At 48.9% G+C, this 15,000-nt stretch overlaps 2 protein-coding genes across 4 annotated transcripts in view; both read right to left on the bottom strand.

The window, feature by feature from the left end:
- Positions 1 to 15,000, bottom strand: part of LOC123499517 — a 418,310-nt gene that overhangs the window by 83,083 nt on the left and 320,227 nt on the right. The gene's annotated exons all lie outside the window — the stretch shown is intronic.
- Positions 12,704 to 14,786, bottom strand: LOC123499515 (enhancer of split mbeta protein-like). The gene has a single exon (XM_045247572.1). It carries the CDS (start codon positions 13,681 to 13,683, stop codon positions 12,976 to 12,978), a length of 708 nt encoding a protein of 235 aa, XP_045103507.1. The 5' UTR covers positions 13,684 to 14,786; the 3' UTR covers positions 12,704 to 12,975.

Below are 15,000 nucleotides of genomic sequence, written 5' to 3'. Positions count from 1 at the left end.
GAGAGAGAGAGAGAGAGAGAGAGAGAGAGAGAGAGAGAGAGAGAGAGAGAGAGAGAGAGAGAGAGAGAGAGAGAGAGAGAGAGAGAGAGAGAGAGAGAGAGAGAGAGAGAGAGAGAGAGAGAGAGAGAGAGAGAGAGAGAGAGAGAGAGAGAGAGAGAGAGAGAAGAGAGAGAGAGAGAGAGAGAGAGAGAGAGAGAGATGTTGAGAGAGAGAAGAGAGAGAGAGAGAGAGAGAGAGAGAGAGAGAGAGAGAGAGAGAGAGAGAGAGAGAGAGAGAGAGAGAGAGAGAGAGAGAGAGAGAGAGAGAGAGAGAGAGAGAGAGAGACGTCCTCCTTGGATAGACAACTCGTCTTCGAAAAGTAAAATATTGCCTCTCTGTACGATCCGATCATTTTTTGCTTCTTACGTGGAACAGAAGAGGAGTTTTGACATTTTTCTTTATCTTTTTTCCCGTCCTCTTCTTCTCCACTTTATCCAACACTTTTCCACTTCCCTTCGTTTTGTGTCATCCTTGTTCTTCCTTCTACGAGTACATCTATTTTTTTTTTCTTTCCAGACTTCTTCTCTTCTATTCCTCTTGATCTTCCTTTTCTTATTTTTTTTTTCTTTCCCTTCCCTTTGTTTTGTCTCCTCAGTTTGTCTCTTTCTCTTTCTTTCTTTTGCAATTGTTTTCTTCAAGTTTCACCTCCTCTTTGTTCTCTTCATACTCGACTCCTCCTTCTTCTTCTTCTTTTTTTTTTTTTTTTGCTCTTCAGTTTGTCTTTTTCCTCCTTTCTTATTAATGTACACTTCTAAAATTCTGCTCTTCCTCTTCTTGTTTTGGTCTTCTTCCTCTTTTTATTTAATTTTTTCTTTCTTTCCACTTTACTTTCGCCTCTTCCTTTTCACCTTCTTTCACAAGTTTCTCTCCTATCCTGCCTCATCCTCCTATTCTTACGTAATCCTTTCCTTTTGTGAAATGTAGTACCGAATTCGCCTCTTTCCTTTCCTTTCCTCGCTTTTCTCCTGTTCAGTTCCTCCTCATTTGACTCCTCTTACCTCACGTTTGGTATCTTTCTTCTCTCTTTGACATTTACCATCTCTCTCACGTTCTCTATTTAAGTGCACCTTCCCGCGATGTAAGCAAGCAGGTAAGCAAGCAAGCAAGCAAGCAAGCAAGTACGTATTTTCCTCGCCTGTAACTTTCCCCAACCAACTTTTCTGCGGCAGCTCCACCTCCACCACCACCGACCGACGCCACCAGCACCACCACCGCAGCCACAGCCACGCACACGCACGACCCCGTCTCTTCCCACCAATCCCCACACTTCCCCCTCCCCCTAAAAACCTCTCTGCCACGTGTTTCCCACCACCACTGCTCTCCCCCTTCCCTCTCCCCCATTGCTCCTCCAGTTTCCCAGGCGCCCCCCGGTTCCCACCCCAGCCAGGCGGGAGGACCTTCAAGACAGTCTCACGCGGGTCACTCAAGGTGCACGCTAGCTCCTTCTCTCCCTCCTTCCCCCTCCTTCCTTCTCTCTCCCTCCCTCCCTGCTTCCCTCTGCCGTCCGTGACTCCGCTGGCGACACTGATTACTTATTTGTCAGCGGATGGTGCCTCTTGTTCTGGAAGAAGGAGGTGATGGAGGAGGATGAAGAGAGGTACGAAGAGGAGGTGATGGTGGTGGTGGTGGTGGTGGTGACAGCTGAGGACCCCAAACGAAAACAGTGATTTCAGGAGGATGGATGAAGAAGAAGAAAAAGAAGAAGAAAAAGAAGAAGAAGAAGAAGAAGAAGAAGAAGAAGAAGAAGAAGAAGAAGAAGAAGAAGAAGAAGAAGAAGAAGAAGAAGAAGAAGAAAAAGAAGAAGGAGAAGAAAAGAGAGAAAAAGAAGAAGATGAAGAAGGAGGAGGAGGAGAAGGTGTTGTTGATGGTGAAAGAAGAGGAAGACGAAGAAGACAATGAGGTCGAGGAGTTGGATGAGGAGAAGAAGGAGAGGAGAAGAAAGAGGGAATGGATGACATATTGGATGACTGGCTGGCAAGTTTCTGTTCAGCTTGCTCGATTAAGTCAGGGACACCGTGTGCTGTCTTCCCTTTCTCTTCAATTCCTATGTGCAGAGAGAGAGAGAGAGAGAGAGAGAGAGAGAGAGAGAGAGAGAGAGAGAGAGAGAGAGAGAGAGAGAGAGAGAGAGAGAGAGAGAGAGAGAGAGAGAGAGAGAGAGAGAGAGAGAGAGAGAGAGAGAGAGAGAGAGAGAGAGAGAATAAGATCATCTCAAATCAGTTTAGGAAGTGATTATATTCGAGAGAAAGTTCGATTTATAAAAGTACAATCTAAACTAACGTCTTAAAAAGCAGTCTTGCAATATTCAACGACGCTAAAGAAATATTCAATAGGCAAGATAACTGTAGGAATATTTTACTTATTTATCACCGAGCGCCTCTCTCTCTCTCTCTCTCACTCAATCATTTCAACCCACAAAACTTAACTTACATATAAAAAGGAGGGAGAGGACAATTCTAACGTGATACAAATGGAAAATGACTCCATGAAAACAAGGAAAGAATCAGAAAATAGCAGTATTTTGGTAGGTGTGTGGAAAGCTACACAACGAATTGTATACTTTAGAAGACACGACAACCACGCATACCTACACCGGAGCAAGAACTAAAACAACGCTAGCAGACAACAAAAACACCACGAGCGCCGCACCTGAGACTGTTAGGCAGTGAATGTGGCGCTGACGTGGTGGGAGAGGTGTGCGTTTTAAAACAATTGAGTGTCAGTTGTATGATCACCACCAACTGGTTTTCGCCTCCTAAGCAAGGTACCCTCCCCTGACCCTCCTGTCGCCGCCCTGCTGACCGGGGCAGGTTCGGCCTCTTCAGTGAATCACGTCAGCAGTGAGGCGGATGAGTACTGCATCGTCAGGAGGGTGTGACTCACGACCTCCTTTTCAATCTGCTGAGAACTTGTGGTCCTGAGTCAGCCCTCACGCCACCACCTCGTATTCCACACACACGCACCCCACCACCTTTTCTTCCACCTCCACCGCCTCTTCCTCCCTTTCCCATGCCTCCATTTTCGCCTCCCCCTCTCTCCCTTCCTCTCTCTTCTCTCCTCTCCCTCCCTCCTTCCCTCCTAGCCCTCCTTCCTCCCACTTGCCTTCACAACACTCTCGAGGGGCAAACAAGAACATAAAAAACAGAACAAAGAGTAACAGCAGAGGGCCGTCCACTCTTCGCGCCCGACCCTTCTCACTGAGCGTTTGTATAACCTGCACTTAGCGCCGTGACGACCAAGGGAGAAAATAACCCGCTGAAGTGAACTGTGGACAAAAAAACAAGTGTGTGTGTGTGTGTGTGTGTGTGTGTGTGTGTGTGTGTGTGTGTGTGTGTGTGTGTGTGTGTGTGTGTGAGTGTGTAAAAGAAGTTATACAGCGAACATGTGGTGCAGAGGAGGTGGCATGGCGGTGATGATGATGGTGGTAGTAGTGGTGGTAGTAGTTCGGGGTATAGGGGCGGACATGAGGGTGGTCAGGGTGAGGAAGAGGGTGGGAAGGGGGGGAAGAGGGGTAAGGGTGCCCCAGAAGCCTACGCAACCACGCAATATATCAAGCGGTAAGGGGACGTGCACTGCGTTATACTCGACAACATGCTCTCAGTCACACACACACACACACACATACATACACATGCTCTCCCCTCTCCTTTCTCCACCACCGCCATCGCCAACACCGTCATCGCCTCCACCGCCGCCGCCGCCGCCCCGCCCCGCGCATGCCTGGCTTGTGCGAGCGTGGGAACCTCCGTTAAGACAGGAAGCGAGAGCAACAGGTAGTGGGCCGCGGTACCTGCCTCGCTTAATCACCTCCCAGCCCCCTGCTCCTCCTCCTCCGCCTCCCCCGCTAGCCCGCCTTTCCTCCCCCTCACCTCCTCCTTCTCCTTCTCCTTCCCGCTATGTTCCACGCTCGCCATCTTGTGCTACGGGCGTGCAGAATGATGACAGCGGACGGAGAGAGACAGGGAACGGGCAGCGGGAGGCGAGAAGGGCACAGGATGGCAGGAAGGGGGCGGAAACATATCCAGGCTTCACAAGGGCAGGATGAAAGGAAGCCACACCCTCAGGAGAAGAGAAGACCCCCATGTGGCAGTCTCCATCTTCGCCCCCGCCTCCCACACAGCACCCCGAAAGAAGTGAATGGAGACGAGGCGCTATGGGGAGGAAGGGAGAGGCGTATGCAAATTAGACAGATCCATTCATCGCCGCCGCTAAAAGGCCCTTTTTGGGAGAGAAGGAGGAGGAAGAGGAAGAGGAGGAGGAGGGGAAGGTGAGGGCGGAAAGGAGGGGAAATAGAGCCTTTTCTGTATTACCTACGAAACATTTCCGGAACAGGACTAGGAGGATCTCTGGCAGGACAAGGAGGGGTGGTGGGTGTGGGATGGGGTGTCTTGTAGGTGGGTGGGACCGTCAGTCACTCACACAGAAAGAGTGAGAGGGAGTGGGAGAAAAAAGCAGCCAGAGATGACCCTCAACCATATGACTGACGACCCGAGGAAGGAAAAGGTAGAAAAAAAAAAGACCAGGAGAAATGATACACAAACACACACACACACGCACACACACGCACGCACACACACACACACACACACACACACACACACACACACACACACACACACACCTTCCTGCTCCTCTAACATCCCACCCACGACCACCTCTCTCTCTCTCTCTCTCTCTCTCTCTCTCTCTCTCTCTCTCTCTCTCTCTGAGTTTTTTCTTCCTGTTGGCTTAATTTCTATCTATCTATCTATTTTCCTGTTTCTCTTTCCACGTATCATTTACTAGTTAAACAATGCAATACCCTTAACTTTCTCTCTCTCTCTCTCTCTCTCTCTCTCTCTCTCTCTCTCTCTCTCTCTCTCTCGTGCCGCCGCCTGTGGGAACGTCCGTTGTGGTGAGGCAGGAGGACTGACTGGCCGCTGCTCGTCGTCTCCCATTCAGTTCGTGTTGACGGCCCGGCAACCTGCTATTTGTGGTTCCGAACGCTGGCCCGACACTGAGCCTCACACTGATTCCTTATCGCTCACACACCCGCGTCGCTCAGATACCAGAGAGAGAGAGAGAGAGAGAGAGAGAGAGAGAGAGAGAGAGAGAGAGAGAGAGAGAGAGAGAGAGAGAGTTCTTTAGTGAATGTGTGGATAAAGAAACAGGAAGAAGATAAACTGATAAATGCATAGATAGATAGATAGATAGATAGATAGATAGATAGATAGAAAGGTAGATAAATAGAGAGAGAGAGATAGATAAATAGATAGATAGATAGATAGAGAGAGATAGATAAATAGATAGAAAGATAGATGGATAGATAGATAGATAGATAGAAGACAGATAAAAAGATCAACAGAAATTAAACCAGCAGGAAGGCGAAAATGAGAGAGAGAGAGAGAGAGAGAGAGAGAGAGAGAGAGCTGGAGTGACATATTAAGGGTGAGGAAGGTCGGTCATGGGAGTAATGGGAGACATTCTTGAGTGTGTGGGTGTCGTGGGTGTAAAGGACGAGGCAACTTATACCCATTTCCTTCCGGCTTCTCCCCTCCACCCCCCGACACCTGACCCCTCCTGACCGCCCCCGCCCGACATGGTGAAGTGGTTGGGGGGGGAGAGCAAAGGGTACAATGATGGAGTAAGAGAGGGAGAGAAGGAGTGACGAACTGGGATATAAATAGATTAAAAATGACATGAAATTTAGAATGAGTGAAAAAAAATATAGATTAAGGGGCAGAGAGAGAGAGAGAGAGAGAGAGAGAGAGAGAGAGAGAGATTACGATAAAAAGGGTAAACGGAAGAGGAGCTGCGATATATATAGAAATGGAAAGAAAAAAAAACTGCTCCACCAGATTCAAGAGAGTGGAGGAAATGCCATACGAGGGAAAATATGCAAATGAGAGAGAAAAGAAAAAAAAAACACGGAAGAGAAGAAAGAAAGAAAGAAAAAGAAAAATACATCAGAAAAAACACAAAAACTAAAACATCACTTTTATCTTAAAGCACAAAATCACGCACTTACTTTCTTCTTTTCCAATTTTCATCCTCTTCAAGAAAAATAAATAAATAAATAAAAATCAAGAACACATTAAAAAAAAAAAAAACGTAAAAATTAAAACATTACTTAAATCATGCACAAAATTCACGTACTTTTCCTCCTTTCTCCTAATTTCCACCATCAACACATTTCTCTCTTTTCTTTTCCTCATCGTCTCTCTCCCTCTCTTTCTCTCTCTCTCTCCATCCCTCTCTCTCTCGCATTCCCCCATTTCTTACTTTGCATCCTTTACCTTATTTCTTTTCCCCTTTGCCTCAACTTTCATTCCCCTGTTCTCCATCCTTTGTGTTCCTGTGTTTCTGTCAATCTTATCTCCGTTATTAGCGTGGAATATTTTGCTTAACTCTCCCGATTTTCCTTCGTTGGGTCACACTCCTGGCTTCTAATTGAGTACCTGGTTATTTACTACTACTGAACATATTCATTTGCCTCGAGACGAATTGTGATTGATAGGCAGAGGTAGGTAGGTAGGTAGGTAGGTAGGAAGGTAGGAAAAGGAGGAGGAGGAGGAGGAGAAGAAGAAGAAGAAGAAGAAGAAGATGATGAAAGAAGAAAAGAGGAAGAAGAGGAAGAATAGGAGGAGGAAGAGAAGAGACAGTGAAGGGGGCATGACGAAAAGAAAAGAAATCAAGCTAGTGGAACAAGAGGAAAGGGGACTATGAAGGAGCAGAAAGAGGAGGAGGAGGAGGAGGAGGAGGAGGAAGAGGAGGAGGAGGGGAAGAATTAGTGGAGGATGGAAGGAGGAAAAAAAAATAAAAAGGTGTCAGGTGATTGTGATGATGGAAGAAAAAGAGACGTAAAAAAAAAATAGAAAAACTGAGAAAAATACAAGACAAACGCAAAAAAAAAAAAACAGGAAAACGAAAAAGTAAAAAATAATATGAAACGAGAAATATAAAGAAAAAATACACCAAAAATATGAAATACGCCTAAAAAATGAGAAAAAAAATAAGGATGAGAAGGAAAACTAAGAAGTAATGGTGGTGGTGATGTGGCGGCGATGGTGACGGAGGTGGTGACGGTGGTGACGATAGAAGGCAGCGAAGAAGGAAGAATAAGACAGTGGGTGGTCTGGAAGTCTCTCTAGATGATCTGAGACGTGACTTCTTCAGGTGACCTTAATTAGCGGAACAAACACAGGTAGACCCACTGAAAGGAAGGCACAGGAGGAGGGAAGGAAGGAAGGGAAGACCGGAGAGAGGAGGAGGAGGAGGAGGAGGAGGAGGAGGAGGATGTCAGAGAGAGAGAGAGAGAGAGAGAGAGAGAGAGAGAGAGAGAGAGAGAGAGAGAGAGAGAGAGAAAGGTGAGAGGGCATAGCAGAGACTACCTGGATGAAGTGACCCGCAAAATAACCTTTAGAGGAGAGAGAGAGAGAGAGAGAGAGAGAGAGAGAGAGAGAGAGAGAGAGAGAGAGAGAGAGAGAGAGAGAGACCACGGATGGAATCTTCTTTTGGATTCATTGTAGTGGAAATAAACGACAAATGAAGCGGAGGTGATTTATGAGAGAGAGAGAGAGAGAGAGAGAGAGAGAGAGAGAGAGAGAGAGAGAGAGAGAGAGAGAGAGAGAGAGAGAGAGAGAGAGAGAGAGAGAGAGAGAGAGAGAGAGAGGTACTACAGAGATTCACCAATAGAAACAAAAGGACTGGAATTTAGACACAAACTATTAACCTTCAAAACTTTACTCACTTCAAGAACAACAACAACAACAACAACAACAACAACAACAACAACAACAACGACAACAACAACAATAACAACAACGACAACAACAACAATAAATTAAGAAAGAACTACAATAAGAATCAAAATGGAAACAAAAAAGCAAATCTCACCAGCTCACTCATTTTAAATTCCTTTGCGTATCCATGTGAGTGCGTGTGTGTGTGTGTGCATACGCGTGTGAAGTCTCCCGCAGCCCCCCCAGGTGTGGCCTCGCGGGACAGGTGTGTTCCCATAGCAGGAGACTCCAAGACGTTCCCACGGAGGCGTTCAGCAAGGAAGGGCGCCATCACGGAACGTTCTCCTTCGCCACACACGCCTGCCTCTCCCTTCCCCTCTCCCTCTCTCCCTACTCCTTCCCTCCCTCGCTCTCCACTCGTTCCCTTCTCTCGTCCTTCTCCCCTTCCCTCCCGTCCATCAGTCCGTCCATCTAGGTTCTTACCACTGTTTGTTTGGGTGTTCAGCGTTGTGTATGTGTGTGTGTGTGTGTGTGTGTGTGTGTGTGTGTGTGTGTGTGTGTGTGTGTGTGTGTGTGTCAGATTTTTTTTCTCCTTCCTGTCTGCATTTCTGTCTGTTTCCTAGTTTGTCCGTCTGTTATCTCTCTCTCTCTCTCTCTCTCTCTCTCTCTCTCTCTCTCTCTCTCTCTCTCTCTCTCTCTCTCTCTCTCTCTCTCTCTCCAATCTGTCAGTCTTCTTTCCTCCGTATTTTTCTTGCGCCCTCCTGAGTTCCATTCATTGCCAGTTAAATGTGTGGATTTTTCTTCACTCTCTTGTTCTTTTGTTTTTGTTTCATTGTGGGTCACGAGTCTCGTTTCGCGGTGAGTCTTCAGGTGTGCTTGTTGACGTTTTACCTGCGATGAGCCTAAAACACTGCATTCCTCTGTTTAAACCTTCCTTCCCGCCACTAATTTAAACCATTACGTCACTGCATTATACAACGTGTGCTTTGTGTGTGTTGGTTTGTTGGTTCTTCAGACGAAATGTATACGAGAAACTCAAATTAACCTTCCCACGCACTCACACGCACGCACACACACACACACACAAACACACACACACACCCGTTACACAATCCTTTCACCAAGCATATGCAGTTTCTTTTTTTTTCTTTCACGACCCCCACGACATTCATACACTACACTTACGCCCACACACGCCCATTTGCTCCCTCCCACCCAATACAAGTAGTTTTTTCTTTTCTCTTTTCGACCTCAACATTCACACTCGTACCCACCCACAAACATCCGCTTCCTTGCCCCCTTCCTCCCGACAGTCATACATGTAGTACTGCACACACACACACACACACACACACACACACACACACACACACACACACACACACACACACACACACACACACACACACACACACACACACACACACAGGATTTCTTGCCTCCACCCTAAAGACACTTACACACACCTGTTTCTTGCTTCTTCCCCCAACACACCTACACACACCTGTTTTCTCAGCCCCTAGCTCGACACCCTCTCTCCCCCCGCACACACAGCCACGCTCATGACTCCAGCGGCACCAGGTCCGAATATCTTAAAAGGTCTTGAGTGAGTGTTGAGCAAGAGGTGGCGGTGGCGTGGGACCCCTTCTCACCTCTCCCATCACCTGCCTTCCTCCTCCTCCTTCTCCTCCTCCTCCTCTTCCTCCTCCTCCTCCTTTAGTTCACCCCCAACGGGATGCACGCCACCTGACCCTTCCTCCCTCTGACCTCCGCCATTCATTCGTCCGTGAGTGTGAGTCAGGGGGGAGGAGGGGGTGGATGGCGTGAGGAGCGAAGGAGGGAGGCAAGGAGGTAAGGAGGTGAGGTGAGGAGGGAGGCAGGACGCAGGGACTATAGGGGGAAAAAAATAGATCCTTTAACTTGTTCTTGTCCTCCTTCTCTTAAATCTCGTCTTGTCTATAATTTTCATCATATTTCTCTCCCATTCTCCTCTTCTCCCTCTCTCTCTCTCTCTCTCTCTCTCTCTCTCTCCCCATTAAAAAAAAAAAAAAATAGGAGGTTGTGGGAGCATTTTTTCTTCTTTTTTCCGGTACATGCATATAATCTCCAAACATTGCGACTCTTTCATTCCCTTCAGCCGCCTGTCAGTCAGTCCGTCCGTCTTTCTGTCCGTCTGTCTGTCTGTCTGTCTGTCTGTCCATCTGTCTTTCCCGGTCCTGCTAGCTCTTTCCCATCCTTGAGACGCACACGCCACCTTGGCTCTAATTTGAGGGAGGCAAGAACTTCCTGATCCGTTTACGAGGGAAGGACACCATTACCTCGAAGGCCAAGGAACGCTGTGTCTCCCCCTGTAGTCTAAGAACTCCCCTCCACTTCCACTATGCTTACTCTTCCACCTAAACACTGTGGCTCCACTTCTCCTCTTACTTTATACGCAAACCACACACTATCTTGCCAACAAACATTACCACGAAGGCCAAATGACTCGATGCTTATACCCTGCAGTCCACTAACTCCCTTCCACCTCCACTATCTTTCTTCTCCACCTCTACACAGTGTCTCCATTTACAAGCAGTCCAACAAACTTACGTGCCTCCATAAATGTTTATAACAACAGATTATTTCCCTCTGTTAGTATTGCATTTTTTTTATTTGCTTAGTGTAGTAAAGTTAGAAAAAAATATATTATCTATACGGTAATTTTAAATCCCTCGTAACCATTTTTCCATCCCTTACAAACCTTCACTCTTTTTATATTTCCCTCTCTTTTTCCGGGGATGGTTCGTTACTTCATGTTCGTGAGTCACCTTCCTTTATTAGTTTCCCGTCTTAGTCTTTTTTAAATGGCGTCATTCTTTTCTCTCTCCTCCACAAGTAAGAACGTATAATCCTGCTCCGCCATCTCCACTTTCTCCCTCCCTGTTCTTCTCTTGCTAATAATCTGCATAACCACCAAACCCGCTGCTCTCTCTCTCTCTCTCTCTCTCTCTCTCTCTCTCTCTCTCTCTCTCTCTCTCTCTCTCTCTCTCACTACAAGTCGTTTTGCATCCACAGAGAGTCGCCTCCTCTTCTTCAATTCCTCACCACCACCATCACCAACCAGTTTATAAACCAGCCTCTCCCTCCCTCTCCCTCACCCCCGACCCGCAACAGGCTCCGGGAGAGGGACAGGAGAGGAGAGGAAGGGGTGAGAGGAGAAGGGACGCGAAGGGAGGGAGTAGGAGGAGGGAGGAGGGAGGAGGGAGGGTAGCATGAAGGCCAGCCAGTATGCGTCTTAAGCAGGTGTTTTCCCATAGACAGATTCATGAGGTTTTTCCCACAGCGTCTTAAATTGATACTGCGGAGCGTGGGAGGCAGAGGGCGCGCGGGGGAAGGGGTGTTCCGGTGGGCGGGGTGCGATATGCTCATTACCCGCCCGCCAATTGAAGGGGAGGGAAGCGGGGGAAGGGCGGGTGAGGAGGTGGGGGGTTAGGATTTCAAGCGGGAAGTGTGTCCGAAGCGTCATTGCGAGCAGCACGTCAGGTGGGCAGGTAATGAGGGAATGCACCTGTAACGAATATATTTTCCGCACCTTAGTCCTGCTTGTGATTTTCTTGGTGTCGTTTTCTATTAAGTAATGAAGCGTATTTTTCTGTTTAGTAATCTCTATAGCATCTCTCGTTGTCAATCTCATCCACATCCCTACCGTACGTCATTCTCTCGTTCTCCTTATGGCTACAATACTCTCCGCGCCTCACCCATCCTTTCCTACTCTCACCTCTCCCTCCTCCTCCTCCTCTTGCTCCTGCTCCTCCTTCTCCCTCCCTTCCAACGTCTTAAGAACCTCCTCTCTCCTGCCATTATCCTTGGGGTCTTCCTTCGACTGTGAAATTACATCGCAAGAAGTAATGGTAGGAGCAAAAATATTCACAGAGAAATTACTGATTTATCTCGGCTTATTTCTTTCTTAAGAGCGTGTGTGTGTGTGTGTGTGTGTGTGTGTGTGTGTGTGTGTGTGTGTGTGTGTGTGTGATCTTCTATCTTTTCAGTAGATAACATCGGGACAGACTATCAGACCAGTCAGACCGGTGGGGCTCCTTGACTACCTGACTGGCTGGCGACCGACTATATCCCACCTGATGGCCTGCTGACCACGAGTATAGCACATCCTCCTCCTCCTCCCATTTTTAGTCGTTATATTCATTCAAAACAACAATGTTTCAGGCCTGACAGGATGGTATGAACCTGGTTTTGACAGTGAGCTACAGAGTACTGAATAAAAGCTTGCTAGGTGATAGGATAGACATGTAGGCTTCTGAAGGGTCGAAAGCAGAGGTGACTGGTGACAATTCATGCATCGTATCAAGAACAGTATTTCCTGTAACAGAAGTGAAGTCATGGAATGCACCGTTTTCATTATTATGGGAAGTCTACCCTAAAGTTATTTAAGTACAGCCACATATGGACTGCGTGTGAACGTCTAGAGTCAACCAGAGTAACACCTGCACGTGTGGTGTGTAATGGATATAAATCACGGCGGTTTATAGAGGTACAGATGGCCGTGTTCCTATCAGAGCATGTGGTGCACAGCTCTGCCATGGGTTGTGGGACAGGTTCCTCTTTTAACTGTTATATAAAACTCTCCTCTGAGGTGATGGTGTTCTTTGCTGCATCACCATCAGCTCCACACGCAGGGCGAATCAGCCACGGGTGTCCCCCCGCGGCCTCTCCTCCGGGAACTCTCGGCCAGGGGGTGACGTGCGTCAGCGGGGATTTAAACTTCCACCCAGCAAGTTCTTTCACCTTCCATATTAGTTACCTGTGTGTAGCATGCACCAATTCACTGCTTGGTGTGGATTTCCTCAGCATTACCAGACCTTTTTACTTAACTCAAACCCAATTCTGCCCCCCTCCCTCCTTCCCCAAAATCTTTTATATACTATAAAGGAATTATGTAAAATCATGGATACATTCGGGACTGTTTTATTAACAAGATAACAAAATAAATATGGATTTAGCTCTGCATGAAAGACAAGTATCACAGTGTATCACAGCGCGAGGCAGATGCCGCCCGCGGGGTAGCTGCTGGCGGGCTGCTTTGCCCTTGGGCTGGGCGCCGCACTCGTCGCCTCTCGTCATGTAGTCGCGTCGCCCTTCGTGGAACGGCTGGCGGGAAGAAGCAGCGGGTGGGGCGCCTGCACTCAGGTACTGGTTGATGGGTGAGCGAGGCGACACCTGCTTACCACGGCCGCCACATGGGACTTCCCGAAGGCACTCCGACGCGTCCCGACACTGGAGGTGTGGGCTGTGGTGTGGTGGGAGGCTTCGGGCTGACTGCTGTGGGCTGAGGAGAAACCACGACAGACACACTAGTTGTGGTGGTGGGGCTGGGCTTGGTCTCCGGGCTGGCAGGCGGTGTGTAGACCCTCGGCACTGTAACTGTGATGGGCACCATGGTGGTGGTGGTGGGCGTGGAGGATGGGGTGGCTGCAGGGGTGATGGGAGCGGCGATGGATTGCTGTGGCACCGTCATCTTGTCCAGCTGTGTGATGCAGCCGCCCAGATGTGACAGTAGGCGCGTAGACACATGCAGGTCGACGCCAGGCACTGAGGTCACGAAGCGAGACACTTCATTGGCGCAGTGGGTGAAACCTGCACGGAACTTGTCGTGTGGGTGACTGTGGGAGGGGATAGCGAGGGCGTGGTGCTGCTTCAGCTTACGCAGGTGGCGCACTGTCAGTTCGAGCACGTCCGCCTTCTCCAACTTGGTGATAGTCTCGCCCTCGGACTGGAGGGCACCCACCATCAGGTCCTTGAGTTCGTCGAGGCACTTGTTGATGCGCGCCCGTCGTTTGCGTTCCAGCATGGGCTTCATCACCTTGCGGTACTGGTAGGTGCGGGACAAGGGCTCAACATCCTCGATATTCACTTCGTATGTGGACGCCATAGTGTCAGTGGGCGTGTATAACACTGGAGGCGTGTAAGGCACAGTTCTAGCTCCGGTAAAGAGAGAGCGAGTGTATGTCACTCCGTCCACGAACCGCGGTATTTATATCCCTGCCCCAGACAGTTGCCAGATAGCGCCTACCACGACGTAATAGGAAGGTCCAGGGGACAAATACTCACACCAGAGTTACTGGAACAATTCTCTTATCTACCCGTCGTGAATGCAACATAACTACATGTATTCCACAAATAGATAAGAAAGTTTAATGAATACAACGTAATACAGCAATGATAAGAAGCAGAGTGATGGCGGCGTGTGGCAGGGAGTGTCGGAATGTGGCTGCAGCGTGGGAACAGGCGGGTTCCCACAGCCGGGCAACGCGCACACCTGCACTCCGCCTCGTGCCCGTGCCTGCCACCCCTCGCCACGCTCTCCCTCTACACCTGGCTCCAGGCGCCTTATTCCTACATCCACGGAAAAGTTCCCAGACCTAAACGCCTTCCGATGCATTATCCTACAGATCTATGGGCAGACTGACCACACACACCCGGAGGCGAGGCGGAGAAACTCCTGGAAAGTTGTGGTGGGCGGCCGCTGGTAGCCTGCCGGTGCCAGACACTGAAGCACTCGCTACGTATATTATTATTAAGTCTCATTCGCCTTATCTTCGCCAGGACTACTGGGTTTTGGTATCATCGCAGCCTTCCATTGCTTCATCGGGATGTGTGGAGGCGCAACACTGCCGGGTGGGCGAGAGGCATCAGCTGGCGATGGGGGGAGGGGGGGAGGGAAGGGAGGGTGATGTTTTGAGTGTGGTGCATGGTGAGCGTGGGACAGTGGGCGGGCGGTTGGTCGCTGCTCTGTTATGGTGTCACTGGATACTGCGACCCGAAGCATCGTCCTCACTGCGGCGATCACCACCTCTTGGCGCCTCTCGCTGCGGCACGACGCCCTGCATGTGGCACGCCAATGAACATCTAGACAACTTTCTTTTCTTGAATGAAAGACTACCTTGACGCGCGCCCGCCGCGCATGTGTGTGTGTGTGTGTGTGTGTGTGCACGAGACACCGAAAGACGTGACCGAGCTGCCTGTTCCATATATCAGCGAGAGAAGCAGGGAGGGCAGAGGGAGTGTGGCACCACTGATCCATGGGGCGTTGGGCACAGACCAGCCCTCTGCCCTTCTTCCCTTCCACCACCACCACCACCACCACCACCATCACTACCTTCACCCGCAGCTCTTCTTTGCCACGCTCGCTGCTGCTACTCACGCCTCAATCCAATCTCTTCCTCTTTCAGATACTCGTGTTAATTAA

The sequence above is a fragment of the Portunus trituberculatus genome, chromosome 50 (assembly GCF_017591435.1).
Source record: "Portunus trituberculatus isolate SZX2019 chromosome 50, ASM1759143v1, whole genome shotgun sequence".
Lineage (NCBI taxonomy): Eukaryota > Metazoa > Arthropoda > Malacostraca > Decapoda > Portunidae > Portunus > Portunus trituberculatus.
The sequence above is the reverse complement of the archived record's forward strand: the minus strand, read 5'-3'. Positions and strand labels throughout refer to the sequence as shown.

Coding starts and splice junctions, on each gene's coding strand:
- LOC123499515 (XM_045247572.1), bottom strand. CDS start 13,683: ATGGCGTCCACATACGAAGTGAATATCGAGGATGTTGAGCCCTTGTCC.